General features: G+C 51.6%; 1 protein-coding gene across 1 annotated transcript in view; it reads right to left on the bottom strand.

Moving 5' to 3' along the window:
* PDLIM1 (PDZ and LIM domain 1) overlaps nt 1-27,516 on the bottom strand; it is a 42,461-nt gene that overhangs the window by 1,102 nt on the left and 13,843 nt on the right. The window contains exons 3-6 of the mRNA XM_037401411.1: nt 20,852-20,936; nt 10,593-10,783; nt 4,107-4,261; nt 1,052-1,169 (exon numbers count right to left, since the gene is read on the bottom strand). Of these exons, the coding sequence (XP_037257308.1) occupies nt 1,052-1,169; nt 4,107-4,261; nt 10,593-10,783; nt 20,852-20,936 (549 nt within the window). The remainder of the gene's footprint in view (nt 1-1,051; nt 1,170-4,106; nt 4,262-10,592; nt 10,784-20,851; nt 20,937-27,516) is intronic.

Raw genomic sequence — 27,516 nt, 5'->3', positions numbered from 1 at the left:
AAACTTTGCAGCCTAATGCAGCTGGTGATGAGAAAAACTACATAGCAACTCGTTAACTACCACCAGCAGCAACATAACAATTTGCCAGGAGTAGCATTTTGTTCCAGCAGCCATCTATGTTTTCCATGATTCATTAGTTTTGAGTGCTATTCATAGCTTTGTGCTTTTTCTCCCCATCTACCTAGCTGGTAGAATAATTGTAGGTTTGTCTCTGAATCATATTTGAAGGTATGGATTGCCTCTGTAATGACTCTGCTGGTCCTTGGTGCTCCAGCCACGCCAGGACCATGCAGTCACAGTGTAGTGGGGCTCAGCAACAATCTGGCAGCTTGGGGTGGGCAGCCCGGGAGAAATCCACATTCTGCCATGATGCTGCAGGTGGGCTACCAGCACCTGGCTGCTGGAGTCAGCTGTTAAGCTAGAAGGGGGTTGTAGGGAAGAATTTCTGGTTGAGAAACTGAATGGTGAATCAGAGATGCAGGTTGGGTCCCTCATGCTGTCACACTGAATGGTACAGCAGGTCTGTATTCTGTATGGAACCTGTGCCCCTGCTGCGCTGGAGGATGGAGGTACCTACATAAAGACAAGGAAAATGATGTCTGCATAGACAGGGGAGGTGTGCAGTCCTACAGCCGAGCAGGGAGTGGACCGCAGCTCTCCTGGTACAACCGGCCCGACCACCGAGGTGAGGGGCCACTCCACAGCTGAGATATGGAAAGCATGAAATAGCCCGCAATGGAAAGGGCACTTTGCTTCTGGGTGCTGTCAACAGATCCCAGGTAGGAGGCAGAACGCTGCAGCACCAGCTGCCTCATGGTTTGTCCCCCAGGGACTTGCTTGGGTTGGCACTAGTCTGGGGGGAATCGAACTCCTCCCTCCCCACAGGGAGCCGCAAAGTTGGTGCTATTGGTCAGAGCTGCTGGGAATAAATGCGCCCTGAGCTAGCTGCGCGATGCCGGGTGGGGGCAGGTGAGGTGCCCGGGGGGGCAGCCCCTCAGCCCCCCCAGGCACGGGGTGCTCGCCCTGCAGCCCCTGGGATAGGCATACTTACACGATACCAGAGCCGCACTTCTCACACATGGGCAGCTTCTGGGCGCTGCCGATGGATGAGGCCACCTTCGTGGTGGGGGCTTTGACGCTCCGAAAGCCCGATGGCTTGGTAGGGTCTCCTGGGGGTGGAAGGAGAGTGCTTCAGAGCATGTGAAAGGCACAGTTCGAGGCTATTGCTCCCAAGCAGATGCTCTCTGCTAGGGAGGGTGATGCACTTTAACCCCAGCTCTGAGGCAGGGATTTGTGCACGGAAAGCAGGCAGAGACTTAAGGGGGTGTGGGGAAGAGGGAGAGACAGGACACAATCTTAACCTAGAAATTTGAGGGCCTGAGATTGTGGGCAGTCATTTGAGAGACCCTTCTTGTCTTAAAAGCTCATCAGACCTCAGCTGATGTGTCTCATATGCACAAAGCAAAGCCGCAGCCCCAGCCTTGGCAGCCCCAGCGTCTGCCTGCCGCATCCTGATCACACAGGCAGGGGCAAGCGACTGCCAGGTCCGAGCTCAGAAAGAGGAGGTGGGTGTCCTGGCAGCCTAGAGGGGCTGGCTCCCCCCAAGACTCCTGGAAGATCTGGTTAATAAACCCCTCGCTCTGGTAGGACACGGGCTGACCCTGTGCCCTCCTGCTGCTGCGCATTGTGCTCCAGCTATCTCCCTAGTGCAGCCCCTCTGGAGCAGGGATGTCCTGCAGGTCCTTCGCTGCTACCCTGGCTGCCTACAACGGCAGCAGATCCTAGATGCAGGACACTGGCAAGCCTTTGTCTGCAGTGAAAAAGGAGCCTCTTCCTACAAAACACCACCATTGATGTGACTGGTCTTAGGGATATGACTTTTGCAAGAGATTCAACACTAGGCAGCAAGGGAAGGAGGGCTGCAGCGACACCCATGATGTTTCGCCAGAAACAGAGCAGGGGGTCAATGGGCACCTCAGGCTGGGAGACACTGATAAAACCTTTCTAAGTAGTGTCAAACCAAGAGCACACTGCAGAGGTTGCTCCTGGTGTAAGGGGAGGAAAAACTCTCCCAAGGCACATGCTGGTGAGCAGCACAGTCAGGGACACCTCATGGCCCAGGGCAGCGTCACTGCTGAAGGACAAGGTGGGGACTGCCCACTGCATCTACCTGTCACCCCTGCTCGCCCGTGGGGCAGGTGATGCTGCACAGGGCAGCCTTCAGCTCAGCGGGGTGCACCCAGCTCTGCAGAGATGCTGGTCCCATGGTGCAGGTTCCCTCCTGGGGACTGCAGCCCATTCACCCTCCAAACCTGGCAGGCAGCGCTGGCCCCCAGCAGAGCTGCAGCAAGTCACCCTTGCTGGGATGGAACAAGCTGCAACCATAGTTGCAGGTTCTTCCCCATCGCCTCTGCTCGCTCCTCTGCCTTTGCTCATACTAGTGCCATCGACAACACATTTTTAAATCTCTCTAAAGGAACCAGCTTAACCAAATACCCACAGGACCCATAACTTGTTCTGCCCTGTGAAACACTCTCCACTTACGAGTGCGAGGTCAGGTCTAAACACCAACTGGCCATGGTGCTTACACACACACACACATATCTCTGGGGCCAGGCTCTCAGCTGGTGTAAACCAGTGCAGCCAATGATACAGACAGTGATGCTCCCAGGGACTTGTCCCAGCTGGGCAGCTGCTGCTCACCAGCCGTCACCTGAAGATAGGCTGGAAGAAGGAGCCAACATGCCATTTATTGCTGTGGACATGATCTGACTCGGCAGCTGTGGTGTTTGAGTCTGGCCGAGCAGCACAGCAGGCAGGGACGCCATCTCCTTGGGGACAGACATTCCTTTGGGACCACGTAACCTCCAGCCCTGCTCCACATGGGTGATTATCAGCTCACGGTGGAGCAACGCCAAAACCTAACCCGGCCTGTGAGGGGGCAGGAAAACCTTGTGCCAGAGAATCCCAATAATGCTGCAAATCTTCAAAGAAAGATCAAACAGAGAGGCTTTTGCTTCTTATCTTCTTCAGCACTACTAAGCACGGGGGAGGACTTCAGCTGCATGAGAAGTCCGGGCTATTCCAGTCCCATCCATGCAGGAGCTGAACCCTGAGGGCAAGTTGCAAACACCTAATATTTAAAAGATGCTTTCAGTTAGGTATTTCAACAGCTTATTAAGACTCCCAAGATGCTGTTTGCTTTCTTCCTATTGTTTCCTTATTTCATTTCCTTCATTTTGCTGTTTCCTTACAGACCTACCACACTTGGCTGATCTGCTTCCCTTTGTGGCGAGGATCTCAGCACCAGGCTTTTCTTGGATGGAACTAAACATACCACTGCCAAGCTAATAACAAAAAAGGACAAAGTCTCAACTGATCTAAGGAAAAAAGAAGTCGTTCTTGGAATTCTTCCCCTATTTATTTGTTTATTTTATTTTATTTAAGGGGAGAAGAGAGTACGATTTGGCCCCCACCTACATTAATTGGTTTTTTTATCTTGAAGTCTATAGCCCTGAATTGCACAAGCCCAGATGTCAGATCAAGAATGCCAAGCAGAGCTAAGTTTCAGAGGTTAAAAAGCTCTGAACTGCTTGCTGTAACGCAGCTTCCATATTTTTACATTCAGCTTCAGAAGTGTATCCTTTTTCTTTTGTAAAGGGATGGGGATCAGGAGCTTTAGGACTCACTCACTGAAGAGCCCTGCCTTGACCCTTTCCAAGTCTTGGATCTAAGATGGTCTTTAATCAGTGAATATCATCTTAAAGGAGCAAAACTTTAGAAAATATAGAAGAGTTTCTGCAACTTTTAAAATTCCTTCCTGATAACTAAAAGGTGTAGGGCTTTATTTCTTGAGTCACTCAATGGGCAAGCAATGACACGGGCCCATAGGCACTAAAACTAATCACAGAGAGAATATTTAGGAGTTAGGTTAGTGAAAGGGTCTGTAGGTTCCTGTAGAAACCACCTACACATGCTACTCTGAATAATCAACAGCTAAGGAAGGAAAATACAAGTTTTAGATGTTACTCCTAAACGCTGCACACAGCCCAAGGAATGGCAAAAAGGAACAGCGTGCTCAGACCAGGTGTGCGGTTAGTGCTCACCTTTCTCTTCTGACTCCAAAATCTCTTGCAACACGAGGAACGAAGCAGACTGTCTGGGCGGCTCATTTGACTCTTGGTTCTCCTGGAGCATCTTGTAAACCTCAGATTCTCTGTCTATGACAATGCCACCTGGGGGCTGGTTATGCTGATCCAAACTGAGGAAGGAACAGAGGACATGTTTGTTAAGCAGCTGGAAATGAAAGCCAGTCCCTCTAGCAGCATTTTCACAAGGCATGATATGGCTGAAGAACGGACGTGCAAAACAAATGCCCAGCAGGACGCCACAGAAAATGGAGGTGCTGGATGTGCTCGCACAAGACAGCTGCAGCCCCGGTGGCATCAGCAGGTCCCCACCGGCTGCCCCCGGCCAGCCCCCGAGGGCTCTCCCTACTTCGCAGTTACGATGTGCTCCAGAAGCTGAAACTTTCTGCCCGGGAAATCACTGTTCTGTTAATAGGAAAATAAAGAACTCGTGCTGGGATGGGAGTCCCAGGTGGTAGCTGTGTCATTGGGCATGTTCCTTGCATGCACAAACGACCTTAGACTGCTGCCTTACACCACTGTGAATCTCAAATTAAGTTTATTCCATTAAAGAGAAACCTTTGCAAGTACACTGTGAAGTGGCCCAAAGTAACAGCTGTAGAATCTAATGAAAAGATCCTCCGATTGGCAATAATTTAATTTGGTTTCCAAGTGAGTGTTATTATTTCCATTTTACAGGTGGGTGCCCTGAGCCACAGCCCATTTACAGCATTTAACAAAGGCTGATGAGCCGGTCAAGGGCAGAGGAGACTTGTGCCTGCTGAGACTAAGCCCTCCTTTCAGCTCCTCCTGAGGCATCGCTGCTGCTGCCACTCGTGTCACGAGGGACCTGACCCTCAGCCTCAAGCCCGAGGTGCTTCAGGAGCAGCTTTTCACAGTGTGGGGTCCGCAAGGGTGGTCGTTGTGCCACTGGAAGGATCTTTAAGGGGGGGGGGGGGGGCGGGGGGAAGCTGGAGGCAGTACCTAGGGATGTTCTCCACATCCAGTGGGTACAGGGTAAACTGCAAACTTAGAACTGCAGGAGATTATTCGGAATATCCCTTGGGAAAAGCTTTCCAATAGACAAGAGACACTGAAATGTCAGAGGGGATTGCTGTGGCTGGGTAAGCAGCCCCCGTACTACAGGATTTTAAAAGAACCTGGACAAACATCCACTGGGAATGATTTAAATCAATGGTTTAAACTGACCGGCTGCTGGGCTAGGGATGGACTAAAGGACACAGGAAGATCCTGCCTGCCCTGTGTTCTGCAGCCAGAGTAAAAAGTCCCTGGAAAAAGGGGACACCTAACAAGTCTCCTCTGATGGCTAAATTCCGTAATGCAGCCTTACAAATGTAAATGGTCTATTAGGTCTCACCGGCCCTGCACCCTGTGATTGCCTGCAAAGTACATAAACATCCTGAAGTTCAGACTAAATTGCAGAGGGAAATCATCCTCCTGAGGAGGCAATTGCATACTTTCCATGCCAATGTACAATTGAGTCATCTGCGAGTTACTCTACATAGCAAACTCTTCAAGCACCAGGGGCAAAATCATCACACGTTATAAAGTACTATTTCCATAAAAAGAATTTCACAAGATGTTTCCATCTTTAGTAATTTGCAGTGGAGTGAGAAGCACATCAGGCTTGCAGGCAGCTGAACCCTTGAAGCCTGAATCACATTTACTGAAGCCTCTCACCAAAAATAAAATAATGACTGCCTTCTCTTACACAGAAAATGTCCTAGGTCGTCCCAAATGAATCCATGCTCCACGTTACATTCATCTTATGTAAAGCCATACACTCCCACCACTCTATCCACCCATAAAAACATCAGGCAAGAAGCCTTCTGTTGCAGCTGGCACACTAGGAACGTTTCACCAACGTGCATTCAAACAGCAAAGGCTCAATCACCTTAAACGAGCAGTAGAGCCAAACCACAGCAAGCCGCCGTGTTCCAACCATGCGTTGTGGCAGCGTGCAGAACACACAGATCAGCTTTCCCAGGTGCGCACCCCATAATTGCACACAGAAGACTTCCAAAAGACTGTTAAAAAAAAACCCCAAATCCTAGAAATTGTACCAGCAGAGTGAAATACCTCAACTTGTTGTGGCACAAGGCTATGCTGCTTAATAATAATAATAATAACCAGCACCAGAAAGCACATGCATCTTTCGAATGGGCAAGGCCACAGGCACAGGACTTGTGCCTGCAGGATGAGTGCCTGTACCTCAGCTGGCTTCAGGCATCTCCCTTACACCAGTACAATGCAGCGTCACCAGCAGCCGGTGTCCTGTCCCACGTGCAGGAGGCCCCTGATGCAAGAACTGTGCAGGGGACAACTCCGACCACGCTACCAGATTTCAGACTCGCACACACCCCGGACCTCACTGCTGCTACCGTGGGCAACTGGCACCACTGACTGAGTAATGCTGGGTGGCTCTGAAAGTTGGCGAGAAGGTGGTAATAAAAAACATCAAGATACAGCCTGGTACAGCACCTTCAGGAAAACATGGCTTATTCTTCACTAATGTCATTTTACTATTTTATGCTAGCACTTTTTGTAAAGTTCACAAGGATCTCAAAGCTACTGGAGATCCTGGGCTACTGGAAGGTCCAGGACTTGGAGCACTTGCTTTTGCAAGGGAGCAGCCGCTAATGCCTGGGGCCCCTTTGTGAGTGCTACCAGGTGCCCAGAGCAGCACGGGCAGCCAGCAGTGTGCCCACCGCTCCTGGTGTGCCCGCTCTCCACTACAAGCCGGAGCAGCAATTTACGGCAAATAACTGGGCTGAGTAACAAGGCAGGAGTAAATCCACAGCCTCCCATTCTCTCTTGGCTGCTGGCACGTGGCAGAGCTTGGCTGTCTGGGTCTGTGGGCGAGGACACCAAGGTTTCTTCTGCTTTGAAGCACATGGTGCTCGGCCCGGGAGGGGGCTGTGAGCAGCTGAGGAGGTATGAGATCTGGCTGTGCGCTTTTGCTCCCTGGACAATGACACACAGCTGCAAGCTGCCTGGCCACATAGCAGGGTAACTACTGGAGGTTCACATTTGAAACAACTCAGCCTTGATCAGAGCTATCCTGCAAGATGTCCAAACTTGCCTTCTGCTTCATCTATCTCCATACTGAAGTCCTCCCTGTAAAACCCCACAGGCTGTCACTTGGAGGCACAGACCAGCTCGTTCCCAACTGCCACTAAGAAAACACCAAAGAGCATCCAGACTATGTGATGCTGAGGCTCTCCCCATGTCCTGCAACCTGCAGGGCATCCTGAGCATCCTCCACTCCAATGGACAAAGGGGCAGCCCCAAAGGCAACAACCTGTGCAGACAAGCAAGCGGGGTGGAAACACAGCTGGGTCCTCCACATGCCTGGTGCCTGTCCAGGCTGCTCCAAACTCATGAGTGTTACCAGCCAAAGGTGGTGGTCCAAGATGGTCCCCATGGGGAGCTGCCTCAGCCTGAAATGACACACACCCACGGCCCAGCCCACAGCCAGCAAAACAGAAGCACGATGACACGTGTGGCAGCACCTTCCCATCGCAAACAACAACAGTGGGCTCAGTGCAGGGGAAACACCAGCGTTTGGGATAAAGCATTCTCCTGCTCCCCGCCAAGCCACCTGCTGGAGGTGGCTCCTCCAGGAAAGTGGGTGTGCAGCAGCAGTGGCTGCACCCCCAGGCTGAAACCACTTCTGGTGCTTCCCGCAGCGCTGGACACGGACACAGTGCGGAGACAGCTCCTGTGACGAGTCATGCACTAACATCAGAGAGGTGAAATGTAAATGCTGTTTTCTTGTGACTGGCCAATGCCATGAGCCACAGACAGGGACAAGGCACCCGTGGACACAGAGATGCGGATGAATGGATGTGCCAAGCCAGCCACGGAGGCAGCGGGCAGGTTACCTGGGGAAGTCGGGGCTAATGGAAGAGATCTGCCCCTGCAGCGAATCCATGATGTTGCTCTGTGAATAGAGCTGCAGGGGCGAATTGAACTGCACGTGCAGCACTTTGAGTCCCGGCACCTCCACTTCCACGGGGCTGTTGGGGCAGACCCGGGCCACGTGCTTCAGCTGCTGGGGCCCTGCTCGAAGCTGGCTGGGGATGGAGGAGGTGCTGTGCCTCCGCCGCGGCACCTCGGGGGGCTGCGCCTGCACAGGGCTACAGACGGAGGCGAGGGGAGCCTGCATCACACCCACCGATGCCGGGCAGCTGCGGGCCCACACAGGCGGTTTTTTGAGTTGTGTTTTGGTTGTGTTTTGTGTTGGTGGCATCAAGCAAAAAATGCAGAGGAGAAAGAAAGAAGGAAGAAATTAATGAAGAATTAAGAATTAATAATGTTCATTAATAAGAACTAATGAATGACCAGCTGCTCCAAGCAACACAAGCAGTTGCAGAATACTGCCCGAGGGACACACCATGGCTTTGCATTAAAGGCTTCTGGCTAACGCTGTGGCTCTGCTCTCGCACTCCCGGTGTGCCGACACAAAAACTAAAACGCCCTCGCTCCACTGATGAGCAAACGCAGGGGCTGTAAAAGCAACGAAGACGTGGCAGCAGAGGTTTCACTATGAACTGGCTTCCTGGTCCCACTGGCCAGCCAAAAATGCCACCTTCACTGCCGACCTTCCCAAAGCCAGCCTGGGCACCCTGCTGAGGGGCAATCACCCCCATCCCAAAAGAGATGTGCTCAGCAGCAGGGCTTCTCCCTGTCCTCCCCGCTTGCTTTGCGACACTGAATCCAGTGGAGACGGTTGCTGTTGTTTCCGCCTGTACCACAGCCCTGCAGCTCCGGCACGCACCCTCTGAGCATGGAGCCTGGATCAGGTCCCCATGCTGCGTCACCGCCGGCTGCTGGCTTGGGGCAGGCTGCGTGGCTGCTGGGTGCGGGATGGGGACACAGATAAATGCCAGATCAACCCGGAGCAAGGGCAGCCGTGGACAAATAACTCAGCAAAACACACAGGTGGGAATTTAAAAGCAGCTGGAGGGCTGCGTGAAGGGAGAACCTACACGTCCTGTGTTTGTGCATAGGGAGACCGCAGTGGGGTTTCAATGGCAGGGCGAGGCCCCTGGCTGCCACTGAAAACCAGCAGCAATTAAGTTACTATTGATGACTCTGGAAAAAGCATATTGGCAAAGGTCTCACGCACAGTGCCCCCAGCATTCCTTTGCAACTTGCTGTGTTTCAGCAAGGGAAAGATGGAAGAGCTGCCATGTACCTGCCCCGCAGCAGGTACCTTCCTGCAAGGAGCAGCACAGCGAGCCACAGCACTAGAAGAAGCCCACCTCTTTACTGATCCCTGCAAGAAAAAGGGATCAGCCACAAGTTCCCAGCCAAATACACCTGGGTTCCAGGACAGCTCCCAGCTGGCGGGCACTCCAGCCTAGACCAGAGGTGGGATGTCACTGCCAAGTGGTCCCATCACGGGAACACAGTCAGGTTTCCCTCCTCCTCACTCTGCCTTTGCTCAGCCCCTGAATGAGGCTGCTGAGATCTACCAGAAGCAAGTGAGCAACAGACAGATCACCTCACCCACCGGCTGCAGCACCCGGCGCTGCCAAGGAGGCCCCACACTGCCATCGGTCTGGGGCGAGCTTCAGGCTCCTGCTAAACTAAACTGCAACCTCAGGCTTTTGTGCCCTGCAAAGCAGAGGCTGGAGTTACTCCTGCCTCCCCATTCACAAGTCAGGACTTTAGCCAAATATCACCTAAAGCATTGGCCTCGCAGCTTTTGCTGTAAAAGTGGGTGAAAAGCCTTCCAGGCAGTTTGGTACTGCTATAGAGACTTAGGGCAAACAAGTAACTTGACCAACACAGCCAGAAAGCTCTCAGACAGCTCCTGGATTATTGCTTCCAACGGAAAAAGGAGGAGCTTTGGAGTTCTAGGGTTAACTTTCTGGTGAAGCTCAGACGTGACCATAAACGTCAATAGGCTCTTCTAACGTTGGGACCCTTTCTGATCCCACCATAGATAAACCCGCTCGCACATGTACGAATGTTCCAGCTATTTTTCAAAACGCCTGTGAAAGGCGAGGTTCAACAATAAAAAAATGGAAAGATGCAACCTTCGGCAGAGCCCAGCTATGCGCCCCCGGCCAGGCGAGGACGGGCACCCCGGCCGCCCAGCACCGCACGCAGCCAGCACCGCATGCCGGCTTTCCAAGGGGCTCGCCACAAGCTGTCAGCACCTGTTCAGGGCAGCGGGCCGGCACGTCACGCTGAACGCACACGGAAACTGCGCCGGTCTCTGCTAAACAAAGAAACACAACAGCATTAATTTCATTTCTGCACCTCATGAAATGTTCCCCGCTGCTCCGAGCCCTGCCCCTGGGAGCCACATCCACACTCGTGCCTCTGCTCCTGCCCTTGTGCTGAAAGAGAGCTGGGATAACAGCGGGGTACCCTTGCCATGGCCTCGGGTCTCCTGCAGCCTTCCCCAGGGCAGGCGAGGAAGATACTTACGGCTTGCTGGGCTCTGCAGCCCCGGGCGATGCCTTTGACTCCACTGCGCTGTTGAAGGTCTGGATGTTCTCCGAGGAGTAGAGCCCTGCCGGGCTGTTGTACTGAGCAGTGATCACTCGGGGAGCAGAAGCCGTGGCAGCGGTGAAGGGCACCGCGCTCCGGTTGTGTGCGCTTCCTATGTGCCTTATTTCCTGCATGCAAAGGAGCAGAGGCAACAGTCAGAGGTGCTCAGGTGTGCAGGCGGTGTGAGGGCAGCCGGCAGCAAGCAGCCACTGCAGCTGTGGCAGCTGAGGAGCACACGACAGTGACTGGCCAAAGCAGGTGAGCATCTTCCACACATCACCGAGGCCCCCAGCTCCACCCTGGAGGGCCTCCAGGTGACCTTCAGAGTTGACTGCTGGGAATATAAGAGCTCAGAAACACTGCCAGAGCTATGTGCCACACACCTGGGCAAGCCTACGGCAAGCCGCAGGACCTACCTTCTCGTGCAAGACTACAGATTCTAAGCATTCCTTGCAATTTCTCAAAGCAGGGCTGTTTTGTTTTCTATGGAGAAGTGAAGATGAGGAGCAGAAAGAGGAGCACTCTTCAGCGACATCTGAAAGTTTGGCTTTCCTTAAATACAGGCAACCCAAAAAGAAGGGACCTGTCATTGCTACAAGTGCTCTGGAGAATGTCTCCTTCAGCTCAGACTGGGGTTCACAGCTGGCTTTGAGGAACAACTTTGGACTTTCCAGAAAAGAAAGTCCCACAATAATGGTGGGAAGAGACCACTGCTAATACAAAAGACTCTCCATGGGCTGTGATGGCCAGCTGCCAGAGACTTCTTCAGGGTCAGGTATGAGTTATCACCCAGCCCTTCTGGGTCTGCTGCAAACTGGAGGCTTCCAGCAGTATTAGTGGATACTTAGAAACACTGGTTGCAGTAAGAAAAGGGCCAAATCCAAGTTAAATAAGGCATGAGGTAAGACTCTTCTGAATCACAGGCAGCACTAACAAAAACGGGGAAATTTCTAATCCCCACCATCAGTTCAGCAGGCTGGGAACTGGCAGCCTCGGGCAAAGGTAACAACATCCAGGGCTTATTTCTCCCCAGAGAAGACGCTTGACCAAAGCAAGGAGAAAGAAAGTACAAGATGGCCTCACTAGAGCAGGCGTAAGAAAGACCTGACGTTCACAGAGGTGGCTGAAAATCCCAGGGCGAAGAGACGGCACCAAAACGTGCACTGTGAAGCGCCTCAGCCAGCTGCAGAGGCTGGGCCAGGCTTCAATGCAGGGCGAGCGCCCAGCGGCGCAGGATGAAGCAGGGCCCCTCTGAGCAGGCCGGGCCCCTGGCTCCCAGCTCTAATTAACACAAGCGGCTCCCCCCCAGCGCCACACGGGCAGCTACTACCAGTCCTTGCTTCCATACGTGTACCGCAGCCAGGTGAGGCTCCGCTGCCCTGCGAGCATTGCACGGTGCTGGTGTGGTACGGCTACGGGACAGACTCTCGCTAGGAACAAGTATGAGTGACTTCCCCTACGGATTTTTCTTTATGTCACTTCCATGTCCCCAGCTTTCCGTAGGCAGCTGGCTGGCACTCCCAGACCGACAGATGGGGGTCACCTCACTTCACAGCACTCTAACGCTGTTGGTGGCACCAGGCACGGCACAGGGTCCCTCGGAGGAGAGTGGTGCGGATCCCAAGGTGCTCGTGGGTTGCAAGTCATTTGAAAGCAATGGACGAGATCAAGCTGATGAGCAGGGGGTGGCGGGACTGCTCTCCCACCGCTTTCTGGCCGACACAGATGGACGCCAGCCACAAAGCTTTCCCACGCAGCAAAGGAAGAAAGACCCTGGAGTAATTAGCTAATCTCCCTTTCTTGCAATCTCATCCAAAGCACATAATAGCACTTATAAAAATAGTCTTTCCCATGGCAGAAACTGTGGATTTTAGTAAAAAAAAAATAAATAATATATTACTTCAGCCTGTATATCACATCATGGGGAAAAGTATGAGCAATCTTCTATCAGCATTAATGCTGGCCCTGTGCTTGGAGACCACAAGTAGGAGAGGGTGTCAGACGTGCACATAAATAGTCGGTTTGATAAAAGACAGAGGCAGGAGTTTGAGGCTAAAGGGGTTAAGCTCTTAGGTCAAATAGGCTCAAAGTTGAAATCATGCCACACGTATTGTGGAAACATTTAAGTACTAAACAAGAATTAGAGAAAGGGAAGTAATTTAAAGTCTTTTTTTCTTTTAAATTCTGGTTTCCTAAGGAAGGAAGGCGTCTCAGTTACACACTCCACGTGCATGCGGGCACATTCCCACCTCCAGCAAGGACCTTTGAATCTGTCAGCCAAGCCCAAAATCAGTCTGACAGCAATGGAAGCCTCGAGGATGCTTAAGTTCTTCAAGCACTGAGAAAATGGACAGCCAGACAGAGGAGAGAGACTGAAATCACATTAGTACCTTGGCTCCAAGAAGAACTGCAAGATGCGCTCAGGCACAGAATCCACACAGGAGATATTTGGTCTACTTTGGGCCACCAGGTAGGGTTTCTGCTGTGTAATAACATCCAAGACCATAAATTAAGCTTTCAAAAGTGTCAGCACACCTGTTTTAAGTCTCACGTGGATAAAGTCCACTGATTGTAAGGGAGTTTATAACAGATTAAATAGATACTGGTGCAGAAAGTGGTGTCTGAAGGTTAGGTTAGAAAAATCTCATCTAGAGAACCGCAGAGAAAGTAGCTGACCTGAGTGCCTATAGACAAGGATTACAAGAGCAGTAAACATTATAAAGGGCATTTGGATAATCCCAGTTCTCCAGCCCTTCCTGTCATGCCGTGCTGCTGCTTTTTCTGTGCTGCTGCTTTTTCTGCTCGAGCTGTGGAAGGAATTTGCAAAGAACAAGTGCTTTCATGATCCCAAGATCAAAAGATAACGTGTTCTGACCGTCAAAATGTTTACCTAGGGATTTACCAGAACTGCCAATCCAGGCCCCGCACTGTGCAGCAGTTTTGTTAAAGCCCCAGCTCCTGGAATCATGTGTTAATGCGAGGGTTTCTGACTTAATACTGGAAAAAAGAAAAAAAAAAAAAAAAAAAAAGAAATGTGACACTCCCAAAAACCTGTCCACCAGCAGGAAAGTGAAAGATGTTAGCACAAAAAGACCACTATACCATGCACGTGTGTCGGGGCAGCGCGGGGTTGAGATGCCTGGGCTCTGCCACATCTCAGGCTGTGGCGTGCCCAGGACCAACACAAGGAAAAGGGGGCAAGTGGCATTAAACAGCATCCCTGGCTGGGGCACGGGCTGCAAGGGCAGGCAGCGATGCTCTATTTGCAGTGGAAGAACTGGCAGGCAGGCACAGGGACATGCTCTCATCCAGCCAGAGCATGGCCCGCTCTTGGTCACGTACAGAGCAGCGTGACTCATTAGATCTTTTCAGAAACATCTTCGGCTGCCATCAGTGGGCTGCAGTCAGCAGCGAGCAGGGGTACCGGCAGCGGTTATTTCAGCCTGAAGCCAGGGTATGGAAGCTCCCAAGCCTCCAGGTAGGATATTCAAGAGCAGTATTTTACCACCATAAACCGATACCGTGACAGTTACATTGCTTTGCCTGCACAGATAGCAGCTTCGCTCCCCTTCTCCCTTTGCAGAGGTACAACCCCAGCAGAGCTGGCAGCGTGGCTGGCAGAGTGGCTGCAATGGATGAGCAGCTGCACAGACTCCTCTGCCACGGTGCTGCTTCTGAACTCCAGAGGGGTCTCAACCTGCTTCACTTTCAGTACAAAGCCATTCCTCCAGCAGTTCCTCTCCCTGCCTGAAACTACCTCCTCTACACAAACGAGCTCCACCTGGCTCCCACATGCTCCCAAGTCCCCCAGGCACCAGTGCAAAATCCCCCATCCCAGAGAAAGAAGCTATTTCCCAATCCTAAGGATGAACAAGGTTTGTAGTACCCCAGCTTTAGGTCAAATACGCAGGTCTCCTGCCAGATGAGGTTTCTGGGTGCCAGCTGTTAGCAGCAGCAGCCCTCTCCAGGGGCAGACAGGGACACTGCAGTGCCACCCCTTCCAGCTGGATGCCAAGGCGCTTCCCTGCCATCCTGGCTCTCCCGGCAGGGAGCTGCCAGCTCCGGTGTCAGGCTGCAGGAACGGGGAAAACATCCCTTTGCCGGGGCAGGAAGCAGCTCAGCATTTCCTACTGCCCCAGCCGCAGGCTGCGTCATCTGGGAAAACAAAGGCCCCTTCCTCCCCACATCCCTCCCGTGCCAGGCCACGCTCGGTGATGCAGAAGCCCAGCCTGTGACACCCCCACAGCTACATCAGCCGCCACCTCCATGCCCGGGGCCAGCTAGCAGCATGGGTGGCTGCTTCCACGCACCAGAGATGGACGTGGCTACCAGCATGGGACCCAGGGCTCCCGGGCAATTCCCAGCCATCCGCGAGGCAGGCAGGCAGCGCAGGGTGAGCCACCTCCAGCAGCTGAGCTGGGGCACATCCCCATGCAGCTGGGGCATAAAGCCACCTGGACACCTCCACGGCCCCACATGCCCTTGGCTGGGGACAGTCAGGGGTGAGGCTGGGCTCTGGGGTCCCATCTGCCACGCAGTGACACGGCCAAGGCCATCCCAGCTGCACTGACCTCACCGCCACGAGAAACAGGAAAAACCTGGAGGCTTTTTGTACTCTCTAAATAAACTAAACTGAGAGGCGAGGGCAAGGGCAGCCTCTCCCCGGAGCAGGGTTTTCCTCTCCTGAAGGCAGCCTGCAGGGCTGGGACCTCAGGGGTGCTGGCTGCTGCCCCCTGCCCCCTCCCAGGGCATCTCCCCACATCGCCCGGAAGAAAGGCAGGTCGAAGTAGGGAGTGGGAGCACTGCTTGAAGCCACCAAAAACTAGTTTCAGGTGTGGAGTCATGATCTAGCAACCAACCAGCATAGTTATTTCCTAAAGCTCCAGCTCGTGGAATCAGGGGATTCACTCCAACCTCATGTTATTAAAAAAAAATAATATATAAAAACTTAGCACCCAGGCTCTGCAGTTGCAGGGGTGAGTGACAGCCTCCAGGGCCCCACAGACCCCCGAAGCGGCCAGTGGAACCAGCAAAGCCCACTGCCCCACCGAGCCCAGGAACGTGGGATGCTTTTGCTTTGTCCCAGGTCAGAGCCCAGAGGCTTGGGGCGGGCGATCCTGGATTGCACACCTCGAGAGCCACACCAAGAGGAAACAGGATTAAACATTTCTCAGTATAAATGTTTACTCAGCTCTAAGAAAACGGGCCCCTGACCAAACCTCAGCAAACGAGATCACGTCTTCACGGCAAACCCTACCCCATGCTATGTTTCATCAGCTGCGATCACAAGCATTAAGAAGTGCCTTTACTTTCACCTCTCCCTCTGTTATTGTTTGGGGTTTTTCAGCTATGGAAAGATCTTTTGCAATGCTTTGAAATCAGATTAGAAATTAGGAAGGGTTTGGGGCTTTGTTACTGTAGGGGGGTAAAACAACAAGGCTGGCTTCCCACATCCTCTCCCTCCACATCCCCGACACATTCCACATTCATGCGGTAACGCCTTTTAACCGAAAACAGCAGGTCACGATATGCCAGTGTGGTTCCCCTGTCTGAAACACGACAACGTTACTTTATATACCTCTTGCTTCATGCATTGCCCACACATGCACAGCCTTATCAGAGGCCAAGGCGGCCACACACCCAGTTTCTATAGCCCCTGCCTTCCCTGTCTCCAAGGAGATAAAATACACAGGATGGAAACAATGACATCACTCCACAAGGATGAGGATGAGGATGAGACGGGCATTCTCAAGGAGCCTTGGGAAGGCAGAAGCGGCTGCCTGCCTCTGCCAGCCCACAGACACCCTGATTCACCTCCAGAGCCCTCCAGCTGCATACCTGGGGGCTATTTCTCATTAAAAAAAATAAAAAAAAAACCAAAACAAAACCCCAAACATGCTCACACACTTAAAAGCCAGTATCTTCTGTGGTCCAGAAGAGCTGACCTATCCATGTCAACCCAAGAGCTGTAGCTGACATTCCTGAGGGGTGACGCTACTGCCTGTGCCTCCTGCAAACGGGCTGTGTGTCCTTCGGGAGCCGGAGGCGTTTTGGAGACAGCCCTGGGGCTGACTGCCCACACTGGGGCTGACCGCCCTCGAGCTGGTCCCTCACTGGGGCTGACCACCCTCGAGCTGGTCCCTCAACTCCTTCCCCACATGAGCTCACTCAGCTCCCAGACCCAGACCCCACTGATGCAGCATCCTGCAAATACAGGGGGGAGGAAAAAAACCCAACCACCAACAATGGGAAACCAACAACCTTTCTCCCACGGAGCCCAGGAGGGATAAAGAATTTTGCTGTTTAACTTTACCAGGGGGCAAGAGAGCCCCTCCTAGGTGCAGAGCTCATGCCTGGGCAGGGTCAGCAGGGAGCACGGCTGGGTCCCAGCGCCATGCTGGTCCCGGGGCAGTGCCACCAGCCTTACAATGCCCTTGGTCACCAAGAAACTTGTTCTCGCTCGCTGCCATCACTTTTCTCAAGAAACGTTCCGCAGAAGGGAGAGGCAGATGTGTTATTTTAATCTTTCCCGCTGCGGTGAGGAAACGCTCTCGATGGGAAAATGGCACTGAGTGATCGCCCTTAGGATCTGGGTGAGAAGTGCAAGTGAAATAGTTGGGCAAATATACTCAGCCTGTCATTTCCTTCCCCTAACGTTGCCATGGTTGCACCCAAAACAAAGCTGGCTCTGCTGCTGAGCCATTACCACTGACAAGCTGCGGCACCTTTGGATGAAGTCGTCATCACTCGCCTCAGCCTAAATTAATTTAGAAGGATAAAGTTAATGGTAATGAAAGAATAATAAGGCTGTAGCTCTTTCATGGGCAAAGGTCAGCTCAGACAACGGAGTCAGTCTTGGGATTCGGGACTTCGGGGAATGCATGGGGGGTTGTAGAATGCCTTTTTATTTTCCAAAGGCACAGAAAAGTATCTTGAACTCACATTCCAAGTAAGGGAAAATACTTCCACAGGATGACCCAGCATTTCACCATGCATCAGCCTCCAAACGCATCACAGAAGTAAACAAACAGTCCATTTCAAATAGGGTAAAAAAACATGCAAGCAGCCATCTTAAAATATGTAGCTAGCCATACAGTTCTTAAGACAGCCTGAAAAGTAATTTCTTACCTAGTCATTTAACTGCACCAATAAAGTGGGAAGAGGAAAAGAAGGTGGACAAGTGATGTGAAAAATTCCAGTTAAGATATTCTGAATGGAGGGGAGACAACATCGAACTATCTAATTCTAAGAAAGGCGGAATCTTAATTTGAACAACTGCAGTCCAATTTCCACAGCAAAAGCTTTAAAGCTGTTTTTTCTGGGTTTTGAGCCTGAAGTGAGTCCATGCACATGCACAATGATAATTCTGCATTCAAAGGGCTGTGTGCAGAACCAGTGAGAAACATCATCAGAGGACCTGGATCAGGACTTAAATGAACCACTTGGACTCAGCATGTCCTGTTTTCTTTGGTAAGTGAATTAATAACCGTTCTGCACAAGGCTGTTGCCAAGGAAAGCAAATATATTGCTTTCACTGGCAAGCAAGTTACAAAAACCTGAACAGCTCAGCGCTGCCTTTGAAGATTCAGCTCTACTCACAACTTCCACCAATCCTGCTGGAAAAACAAGATCAGCACCTTTGTGGTCAAATCCGTAGCAGTTTGCCATGTTGGTATATACATGCACAGCATGTGCCGCTCGTCTGCAGCCAGGCTGGCTGAGATCCCTGGTGATGCTGCAGAGACACAGCCCCAGAGTGACTTGGCCGATGCTTGCCACGGCTCTGGCAGGAGCCAGCACGCTCCGCTGACCTCATGCTCCAAGCAGACAGACCTTGCCACAAACCTTACTTGCTGAAGCCAGCTACTGAAAAAGGAAACGGGTGTATATTTAAAAAAAGAAAACAACAAAATCCAAACCCAAACCAAAACCAACACAAAAAAACCCAAAACCAAACCCAAAAAACCAACAACAAACAAAAAGAAAACCTTAAAACTTGGTGGCATTTGTGACACTTTTCTTTGGCACCACAGACTAGGATGCTCAGGCGCTGTTAAGCTGTAAGAGCACATGGGAGCTTGTGGTTTGGAGACACGATGCACCTTCCCTCATGCTGCTGAACTCCGAGCGTGCGGCTGGCAAGCCCTTTAGAGGAAAGCCCTGTGCTCTGAGCAGTGGCAAGCCCCACTCACACTGGCGACTGCAAAGGACTTAATTGGCTTCATTTTAGGGATGGGAAGAAGACAGACAAGATTTCAGTGAGAACTTGAGTGTTCCTTTCACACCAGGAGATAACTCTTCCCTCATCAGCCATCACAAGGGGTCAAAGCCTAATTTTCTGGCAACAGCTGGTTCCTAGTGCAAGACTAAGACCAGGGTCACTGCTCAGAGATAAAGTTTGTAACAGGAATCTCTCCACAGCCGATTTCTCACCAAATTCTCCTGCTGAAGTCAGTGGCAGGTTGGTATCAACAAATTCAGTCATGCCACACTTACAGACTGGCAGCATCGGGACACCGACAGAGTGGCCGGGGCTAGAACCAGGATCGGGACTAAGGTTCAGGTTTAGGAGGGGGTGTGCTCCGCCGCCAGGATTATTGCTGAATCCTGCACAGCCCGGCCTTCATGATGCCTAGAAAGCTGGGCATGGCTCATAAGGCAAAGGTTAGAGCTAAGGTCCAGCCCTCGCACCCTTATTTCTTACCAAGTTGCAGGAGGCCCCCTCCAACAGCCCAGCGCTGATGCAGGTACATGCACTCCACCCTTGAAAGCCATCGATCGGGGTTAAAATTGCCATAGCAAATGAGTTTAAGTGGGGACATCAGTTAATTAAAATAGACTATATGTTTAGGTACTTGACCAGCAGTGGATATCCACCCAGCGATCCAGGCTGGGCTGAGGGTAAATGGGGGGGCTGCAGCAGCAGGTTTCTTGCTGCAGTTAACTTTAGCGAGCTACATTAAATTCTTGCTTGGCGTGAGTAGTGCCCTATGGTTAATACTGGGTCATTTAGCTAAATTCCGGTTCATGGCTGAGCAAGGGACTTAGCCTTGAGGATCAGGTCTCCCGCTGAATTAAAGAATAACACTCCGCAGCCTCGCAGCAAAGCCTTGGTGCAGGCTGCCCCGCTCCTCCGGCGTGGGATAGCCCCCAGGCCTCAAGCTTTGCAGCAGAACTTCTCCAGAGCTTGAGCAGCAGAAGGTACGGACCAGATCTCAGCTCCATGATGTCACAGGCAGGTGTCACTGTGTGGCCCCAGCCCAAACCAAGTCCAGATGGCTCAGTCCCACACTGTGCCCTGGACGAGCTGTGAAATACCTGGGGAACCCTGCACTGCATGCTCCAGCCAAGCCACAGGCAGCAGCTGGATGTAAGCGGGGATGCGGACAGATGCCAGTGCCAGGTCTGGGCAGGGTGCTGCCGCACATGTGCTACTTTAGGTTCTGGTCCTTTCCAACTCAGACAGATGTATTAGCTTAATTAATTGCAAAGCCAAACTAGTTTTATCTCTACTTATTTTGCTAGAAAGACTCACGTGGGATGTGTGCTAGGGCCAGAATCCACATCACTGCCCCGGTGAAAATCCAGAGAAACGCCACTGATGTCAGCGTGGTTACTGTTGATTTTCGCAGTGTAACCCTCTAAGCCCAGCCCAGGCGATGCCCTCGCACAGGTCGCTGTTACTGCTACGTTCACTTGGCAGAGGCAGCGGACCAAGGAAGCAAAGCTGTCAACAGGTTAAAAACCAGCCTCCTAGAGGGAGGCTGCACAGTCTGCCACACGGATACGGATACGTTTACAAACGTCAAAGGCTGGTGTGTTTCTCTCTCACACTCTCCACAGTCAGGCTGTTAGCAAGGAAACAATGCAAAATGACCAAAACACCCCTGCAGCAGAAAACACTGTAAGAATGAATAATTTTCCTCCCCTCTCAAGCCCTTTCTTATCTGGGCAAAGCAGTGATTTACTGAGGTGCAAGAGCCAGCGCCCCAACCCGAGCAGCTTGCCCAGGCATCAGCCTGCTCACTGCCACCGAGGGAGCCAGGCTTCCGAGGGTCATCTCATTTCTGGGAGTTAGGGGGCAGGGTGCTGTCCCCAGCATGACCCACCGAGTGGCATGTGCTCAGCCCCTTGGAGGGTCAGGCCAGGAACGGCTCTGAAGCCATCCAGGAGCTCGCAGTTATCCCGTTCCTTACCTGCGGCTGAGAGGCCAGGTTCATCTTGTAAGGGTGCGTCTTTCCCTCCTCGTTCACAAGTGGCGACCAGACTTTTGACTCCGTTCTGCAACACACAAGTTTTGAAGAGTTTATGTTGTCACCAGTGAGCATTGCTGTTGTTATCGGAAGACTTGAAGTTCCTCCCTTTCCCAAACATTTCTCCAGTCTTTTGCATAGAGCACTATCCACATCAGGAGGAATCCAGAGAGCCTCACTTCAGGCATGTAATTTGGGTCACTTAGTTATGTTGTATGAGGTCCTCAGAGAAAGATAGGATCTCAGCAGGGACTGTCCTGGCTTATCCCATGGGACTCCAGTGGCCACACATCAAGCGTGGGCTCCAACCCAGGCAGTAGAGTTGGTAGAGCTGGGAGTCACCCAGTGGCAGAGGCTGGAGATATCTCTTAGATGGAGACCCTTTAATTAAGTGGGACAATTCAGATTACTGTGTGTTTCAGCCTTCATGGGTAGCTGGGAAGAGGAACAATTCTTGTCTGTGTTGACTATACAGAGAATGTTTTGTTCCTGAAAGTTAGTCTGCCTTGGATAAGCTAGAAATATTTTTGGTTTGGGTCTCTGGGTTTTTCTTCTTATTTATACAGTGGTATCCATGCTGAACAAACAGAGGGGTTTGGGAATTATGAAAAAAAAAAATTTTTTTTTTAAATGGGTCCAAGTCTGCAATGGGACTAAGAACTGAGATGAAAACTGTGTCAGAGAAAGTCTACATAACCTTTACTGGTCTGTGGGCTGCCCCAATTACCCACAGCAGCCTGAAACACAAGCCGAGATCTATGACCAAAACCGACAGCTTCTATCATCATCATTGTTTTGGTGTTTTGCTACGTCCCAAAGAACAAGAGACAAACAAGTGGCGAGGGAGAAGCTGAGTGCTTAGATTTGCTTGAGATACTTTGTGGGAAACACACGCTACCTGCATTCCCCAGAAGCACAGGCAGTAGTTAGCATCTCAGATGGACTAAACAGTGCCGCTCTTCCCGAACTTTTCAATAGCAGGGAACAAGTGGCTGCAGTGTTGTGGAATGAAAACCGCTGCTCAACGCTAAACATTACATCACACAGCAACCAGATGGCCGACAAACTCTTGGGATGAGTTTTGAAAACCATGTCCTGTTTTGACAGGAGCCCTTTGTGGAATCTGCAACTGCAGATAGATGCGCTTCCCAGATATTTGTGGGACCAGGCTCAGCTACAATTTAAGTACTTAGTTAGCAAAACAAGGATGCTTGAAGTAAATGGGTAACTGGAAAGAGACTTTAAACAGGAAAGTCTTATAAAACCAACAAGGGTGGAGAAACAGGGTGCGGAGCTACTTGGGATAAATTCAATCTGCTCTACACCATTCCTCTAAAAGCCCTCCAATGGCAGGACTTTTTTTTTTTTTTTTAAACAGCTCAGACTTGACCATGATGCACATGTATATCCCAGACATTTGCTGCATAAATAGTATTTTAATACTCGTAGCTGGAGCATAGCTCAGTGGGAGGAGATGGGAGGCAGCATCCTCATGCAGGCAAAGGGAGAAATTTCATTGCCCTGATGTTACCTCTGTCGCACCCTGGACTTTACACAGAAGAAACCTGAACGGAGCCTGCTGCACTGTACTGCCCTTCACAGGGACATGCACAGACACCGGTCACACCAGGTGTCCTGTGCTGGCGTTCAGGCACAGCAAACCTTTGACCACAGGTGACTGCATCCTGTGGGCCCAGCCCCAGTGCCAATACCCCACATCCTACATCACCCAGATCCTGGTGGCTGGGAAGCTGGGGCACCCAGGCTAACGAACACAAACCTAACCACCGCATGGGATCGGATCTATGCCTATCACCTTGTCCCAGCAGCTGCTGTTACTGGCTGTGCAACATTTCCCAGGTGGGCACAACACAACCATTCCCTCCTTGCTCCTGGCAACTCGTGCTTTAAGGTGCCTGAGGACCCAGCAGTTCCACCCAGACTGTGGCTACCAAGCCTGCCAAAGCCACAGCTGCATTTTGCACATGGAGACTGTGTTTGTGCAGAGGGGAGCAGCCCGCCACCTGATGCAAAGCCTTATTCCTCGACAGTGTTAGCACATCATGTGTGACCAAGTTTCATCTCCTCAGGAAAAACAGGGGACACAGCAAAGCATATGGAAGTCAAACACACCCTGGCTGGCAGGGCAGGAGCAACTGGATGTTGGCTGGAAAGGCAAGAGCAGTTCAGAAGCATTAAACACTTCAGCTGGTTCCTAGTGTGAGGCACCCCCATGCCAGTTCTCACTAGCTGTGATCCAAGTACTCCTGAGGCAGCATTTTCTCTTACAGCAGTTCAAATATACGATCAGATTTTGGAAGTGCCAAAAGCCCTTATTCAGACAGAAAACTGAAGCTCAGAGCAGGCCAAGGGGTGAACTCGGAGCAGAAACTCCCCCCCAGGCACCTGCTTTCACCCCGCCGCCCCTCACCCAGTGCATTTGGGGCGATGCAGCACGCTGGTCCCAGTGCAGGGGAGGCAGCCAGCCAGCTCCTGCAGCCAGTGGGGGCTTTGGACCAGATTTTTCTCCCTTATTTATAAGCAAGGCAAAAAGGCTCTAGTCTGCTTCCCAGCCTGCTGCCATTCCCATCCATCACTGGATATAAATGGAAGCAGCAAGGTCACTCCAGGCTTTACTTCCAAGTCAGTTTAAAAATTATCCAAACAGAAAGGTTAAATAGCCCACGCGGTTGTCCCTCTAAGGCCAGGAGGATAAAGCTTCCCTTTGTCTCCACAGCAGCTGCAGCAGAGCCCTTCAGCCACTCTCCACAGCCCATTTATGGCCCCAGCGAAGTGGCAAAGATGAGGCGGCTCTGCCCAGCAGGGCCTCCCAGGTGCTGCCCTGTCCCACCGCATGGGCTGTGGGCCATCAGTAGGACTGCATCGCAGGACTGCCATAGTCCCAGCTCTCCCACCATGGGACAAGAGGGAACGGCCTCAAGCTGCGCCAGGGCAGGTTTAGGTTGGGTATTGGGGAAAATGTCCCCATGGAAAGGGGTGGCCGAGCGTGGACCAGGCTGCCCAGGGAGGGGGTGCAGTCACGGCCCTGGGGGTGTTTAAAAGACACATAGATGTGGTGCTGGGGGACTTGGTTTAGTGATGGGTTTGGCAGTGCTGGAGTAACGGTCAGACCTGATGGGCCTTTTCCAACCTAAATGATTCTATAAGGGTTTCCTGGCTCTGCTCCTGGTGTCAGCGCCTGCATTTTAGTGAAGTGTGGCAGGAAAAAGAAAAATAGCACCTAGAAGTTCGCCCTGCATCCCACTGCTGGCCCAGGGTGTGTTTTCCAGAAGGCTGGGAAACGTGGGTGCACGGCCCAGACGGGAGGGCAGATTGGTTACACTCACCCTGTTTGTATCTTACCTATACGTTTCATCTCTTATTTATATAAGGCAGGGAAAAGGCGTCAGAGCAGACGGCTCCAACCCAGCCTCAGCAGTGGTGCCTTCAGTTCACAGCAGGCTGCCATGGGTAGGCTAGAGTGGCTTTCTGAAGGATTTTTTCCCCAGATCTGGGGAGAGGACCCTCAGCCACAAACTCACCTCTGCAGTCCCCTTGGTGAGGCTGGACGCCTGCACCGAGCGTGACCACACTGGCAAGGCTGCCCCATCCCTCTCAAGTGGTGGTGGGGCTGGATGCCCACCAGCCTGCTGGGGAACCCCACCCTGCCTTTGGTGAAAGCCAGCAGGCTTCGACATCCCCCTAGGCTCTCACAGATTCCTGCTTAAATTGATGAATATTTATGTTATGATATGGTTTCTCACACCCATTCTTTCAAACGAGATGCCAGCAGGGAGCGATGCCCAAACAGTGCAGAAAGAGAAGACAAAACCATGGCACAAACAAGCCCTGGAAGAAGTGCCAAGCAACTTTATTGCAGACACATGGATATACAGACTCCGTCATGTTTGCAGTTCATACTTCCGTGCTGCTTCCTTACTACAGGGCAGAGAGCAACCCAGACAGGGCCAGGGACTGAGCCGAGCGTTTGCTCTTTCACCCAGGCAGAAACCCAGACCCAAAGTTAGAAAGACATTTCTCTGGTGCTAGTCGGGATGGGGAGGTACTGGCAAGAAGGGGAGGAAGGAAACTGCATGCAAGTCAAGGCAGGAATCTGGAGAGGTATTTACGAAATACAACATTTTTCAAGAAGCTTGGCTTGAACATGGTGTAATATAAACATTATAAGAGTCGAGATTTTGCTATCAACGCTTTGCGTGCGGAGCTGGGCCATAGCTTCCAGGGAAAATTCAGAGCCGGAAAATGAGGGTCTGATGCTGTGTGCCAGGAACTGCGTAAGTTCCCTAAAGAAGAAAGGCACGTTTAACATTCCCATTTCAAACACTGGGATGGACGTGACTTAAATACCAACCAAAGAAGCAAATAAACCCGTAATGACTGAAAAGTTCCTTGTGACACAAAGTTTGCTAGCTGAAAAAAAGAAGAGGAAAGACTTAAAGAATTCCTCTCTCAAACCCTCCCCCAGAGTTTTAGAGAGGCATTTTAATTCTGTTTGTTTGGAAACTAACTACAAGAGCGCTCAGGCTACCAAAGCTCTTAATCAGCCTTTTAGCTACAACAGCTGCAAAGTACATGCCCTTGGATTTAATCACTTTTAGCAACCATCCCTTAATGGACACACTCACTTTGGCGAGCGAAGCCGCCGTCAGGCTGCGTGCCACCCACTGCCAAGCCCAGCAGCAAGGCCAGTCACAACTGCCCACACCTTCATGCACGGCCCTCTGCTCCGGGCACTTCAGGCGCCTCCGACTTCGCCGAAGCAGCAGAGGAGTTTATCACGAGCAGTTTCCTTACAGAGTTACGGATAAACCAACCCTGGCCACTCAGATGCACGCTGCCCTTCCACTAGCCAGCCGCAGAGCTAACCGCGCTGCCTCGCCAAGGAGGCTGTAAAAACACAATGAACGCCCAGCTCGACTTGGCAAAATGACTTTGAACGAGCCACTCCCTATCAAAAGCACCCGGGACGGCTGGGAGCCCCACACCAGCCATGGGGAGGCTGCGAGCTGCCACAGACATCAGGCAAGCTGCGTACCCGTATATAGCTGCATCACGTATACACACACAGCATCAGGCTTTTCCCAGGGCCAAAAGAATTATTAGTAAGATGACAAAGCTGGGAAAGTCTTCTTGGCAGGGAAGCAAATGCAAACCTAAACAAGTCAACGGATTTCACCAAATTCCTAGAACACAAACTCGAGCCCATTGTGGCTTTGTGCAACTGGTCCCCACAGCTGAGACCTGGGAACACATGGAGCAAGCACAGAATGCAACCACGGCTGCCGAGCAACGCGCAGACGACATCACACGCATGCTCTCCTCTTCGTAAGCACCTACACGCGGTCCCTTCTGACCACACGTCTAACATGTGCCAGCAGCAGACATGACTCCCCTGAGCCTAGTGCTTTTCAAAGAACAAGTACACAGCTTCACTCCCTGGCACCACTTTTAACAAAGCGACAGGCTGCTCGGCAAACAAGAAAGGTGCATTAATATATTGTACACTGACAGTAGAGCTGCAGAAAAGCAACTTGAAATTTGAAGAAAGGGACAGTAGGAGCAAAACAAGAGGTTACATGTTTGCAGCCCCTTTTCACAACTCTTCTCCTGGTATTACCAACCCCAACCCACCTCCAGACACAAAGGGAGGGACAGACTCACTTTAGAAACACATCCTTTTTGTTCGGAAAAAACAACCCATATAAATACACGCCATGCCTTTGAGTTGCTCAGGGCTGCACAGTCCCACCAGCCATTTGGTGACTAAGGCCACAGGCAGAGAGCCCTTTGCTTTAGCAATAATTGTCACCTGTGCTGCAGTGACCATTTGCTTTGTACAGCCACAGCTACAGCTGCACAGAGCTGTGTGCCACATCCATCGTGAGCATTACCACTGACATTGGTGGTGCCCGGAGCTTTCAGCTGCCAGGTGAATTTGGCAGTAGGAGAATTTGATCCTCCTGAGCCTTCCCTTCTTCTGGGTGCTCTGTCAAAGCAAGCATCTTTCCCAAAACGTGCTAAGGCTCCAAAGGCAGCTGACAGCTTCTTCCAGTCTGTTGGATGTGTCTTGCTGCTAACACTGGTTACAGGAGAATCAGGTGTGCTTGAAAGGGGGCAGCCTGGGGGGAGGCTTGGCTTGGCTCTAGAATGTCAATGCAGAGATGTAACACACTAACTAAAGAAAAGGGGGAAAAAAGAAGAAAGGGGGGGCAAAAGCAGGAAGAAAAGAAGGAAAGGAAAAAAAGAAGGAAAAAAAAAGAAAAAAAAGGGGGGTGGGGGGTGGCAAAGAGCAGCCTTTCTCAAAGACTCAAGATCCAAACCTTCACTTTTGCTGTGAATGGGAGAGGCTCAAAAACCTGCCCATGCAATCCCTCAGTGGAGCACCCAGGTGGTTTTGAGCTGAGCAGAGCAACCGTCCACTGCAGGTAGGGCTGCCCGCACATGCCACGGAACCACGGTGCCGAGCCTCATTTCACACCCCTGAGGACAGTAATGGAACCTTAACTTTGGCGTCTTGGGAGCTCCATTTCCAAAAGCACTCTTTAGCCCCAAACCAAAAGCAAAATGAACAAACCGAGGCGGCTCAG

Source organism: Falco rusticolus, chromosome 9, assembly GCF_015220075.1.
Source record: "Falco rusticolus isolate bFalRus1 chromosome 9, bFalRus1.pri, whole genome shotgun sequence".
Taxonomy (NCBI): Eukaryota; Metazoa; Chordata; class Aves; order Falconiformes; family Falconidae; genus Falco; species Falco rusticolus.
This window is presented reverse-complemented; position numbering and strand designations above follow the sequence as displayed.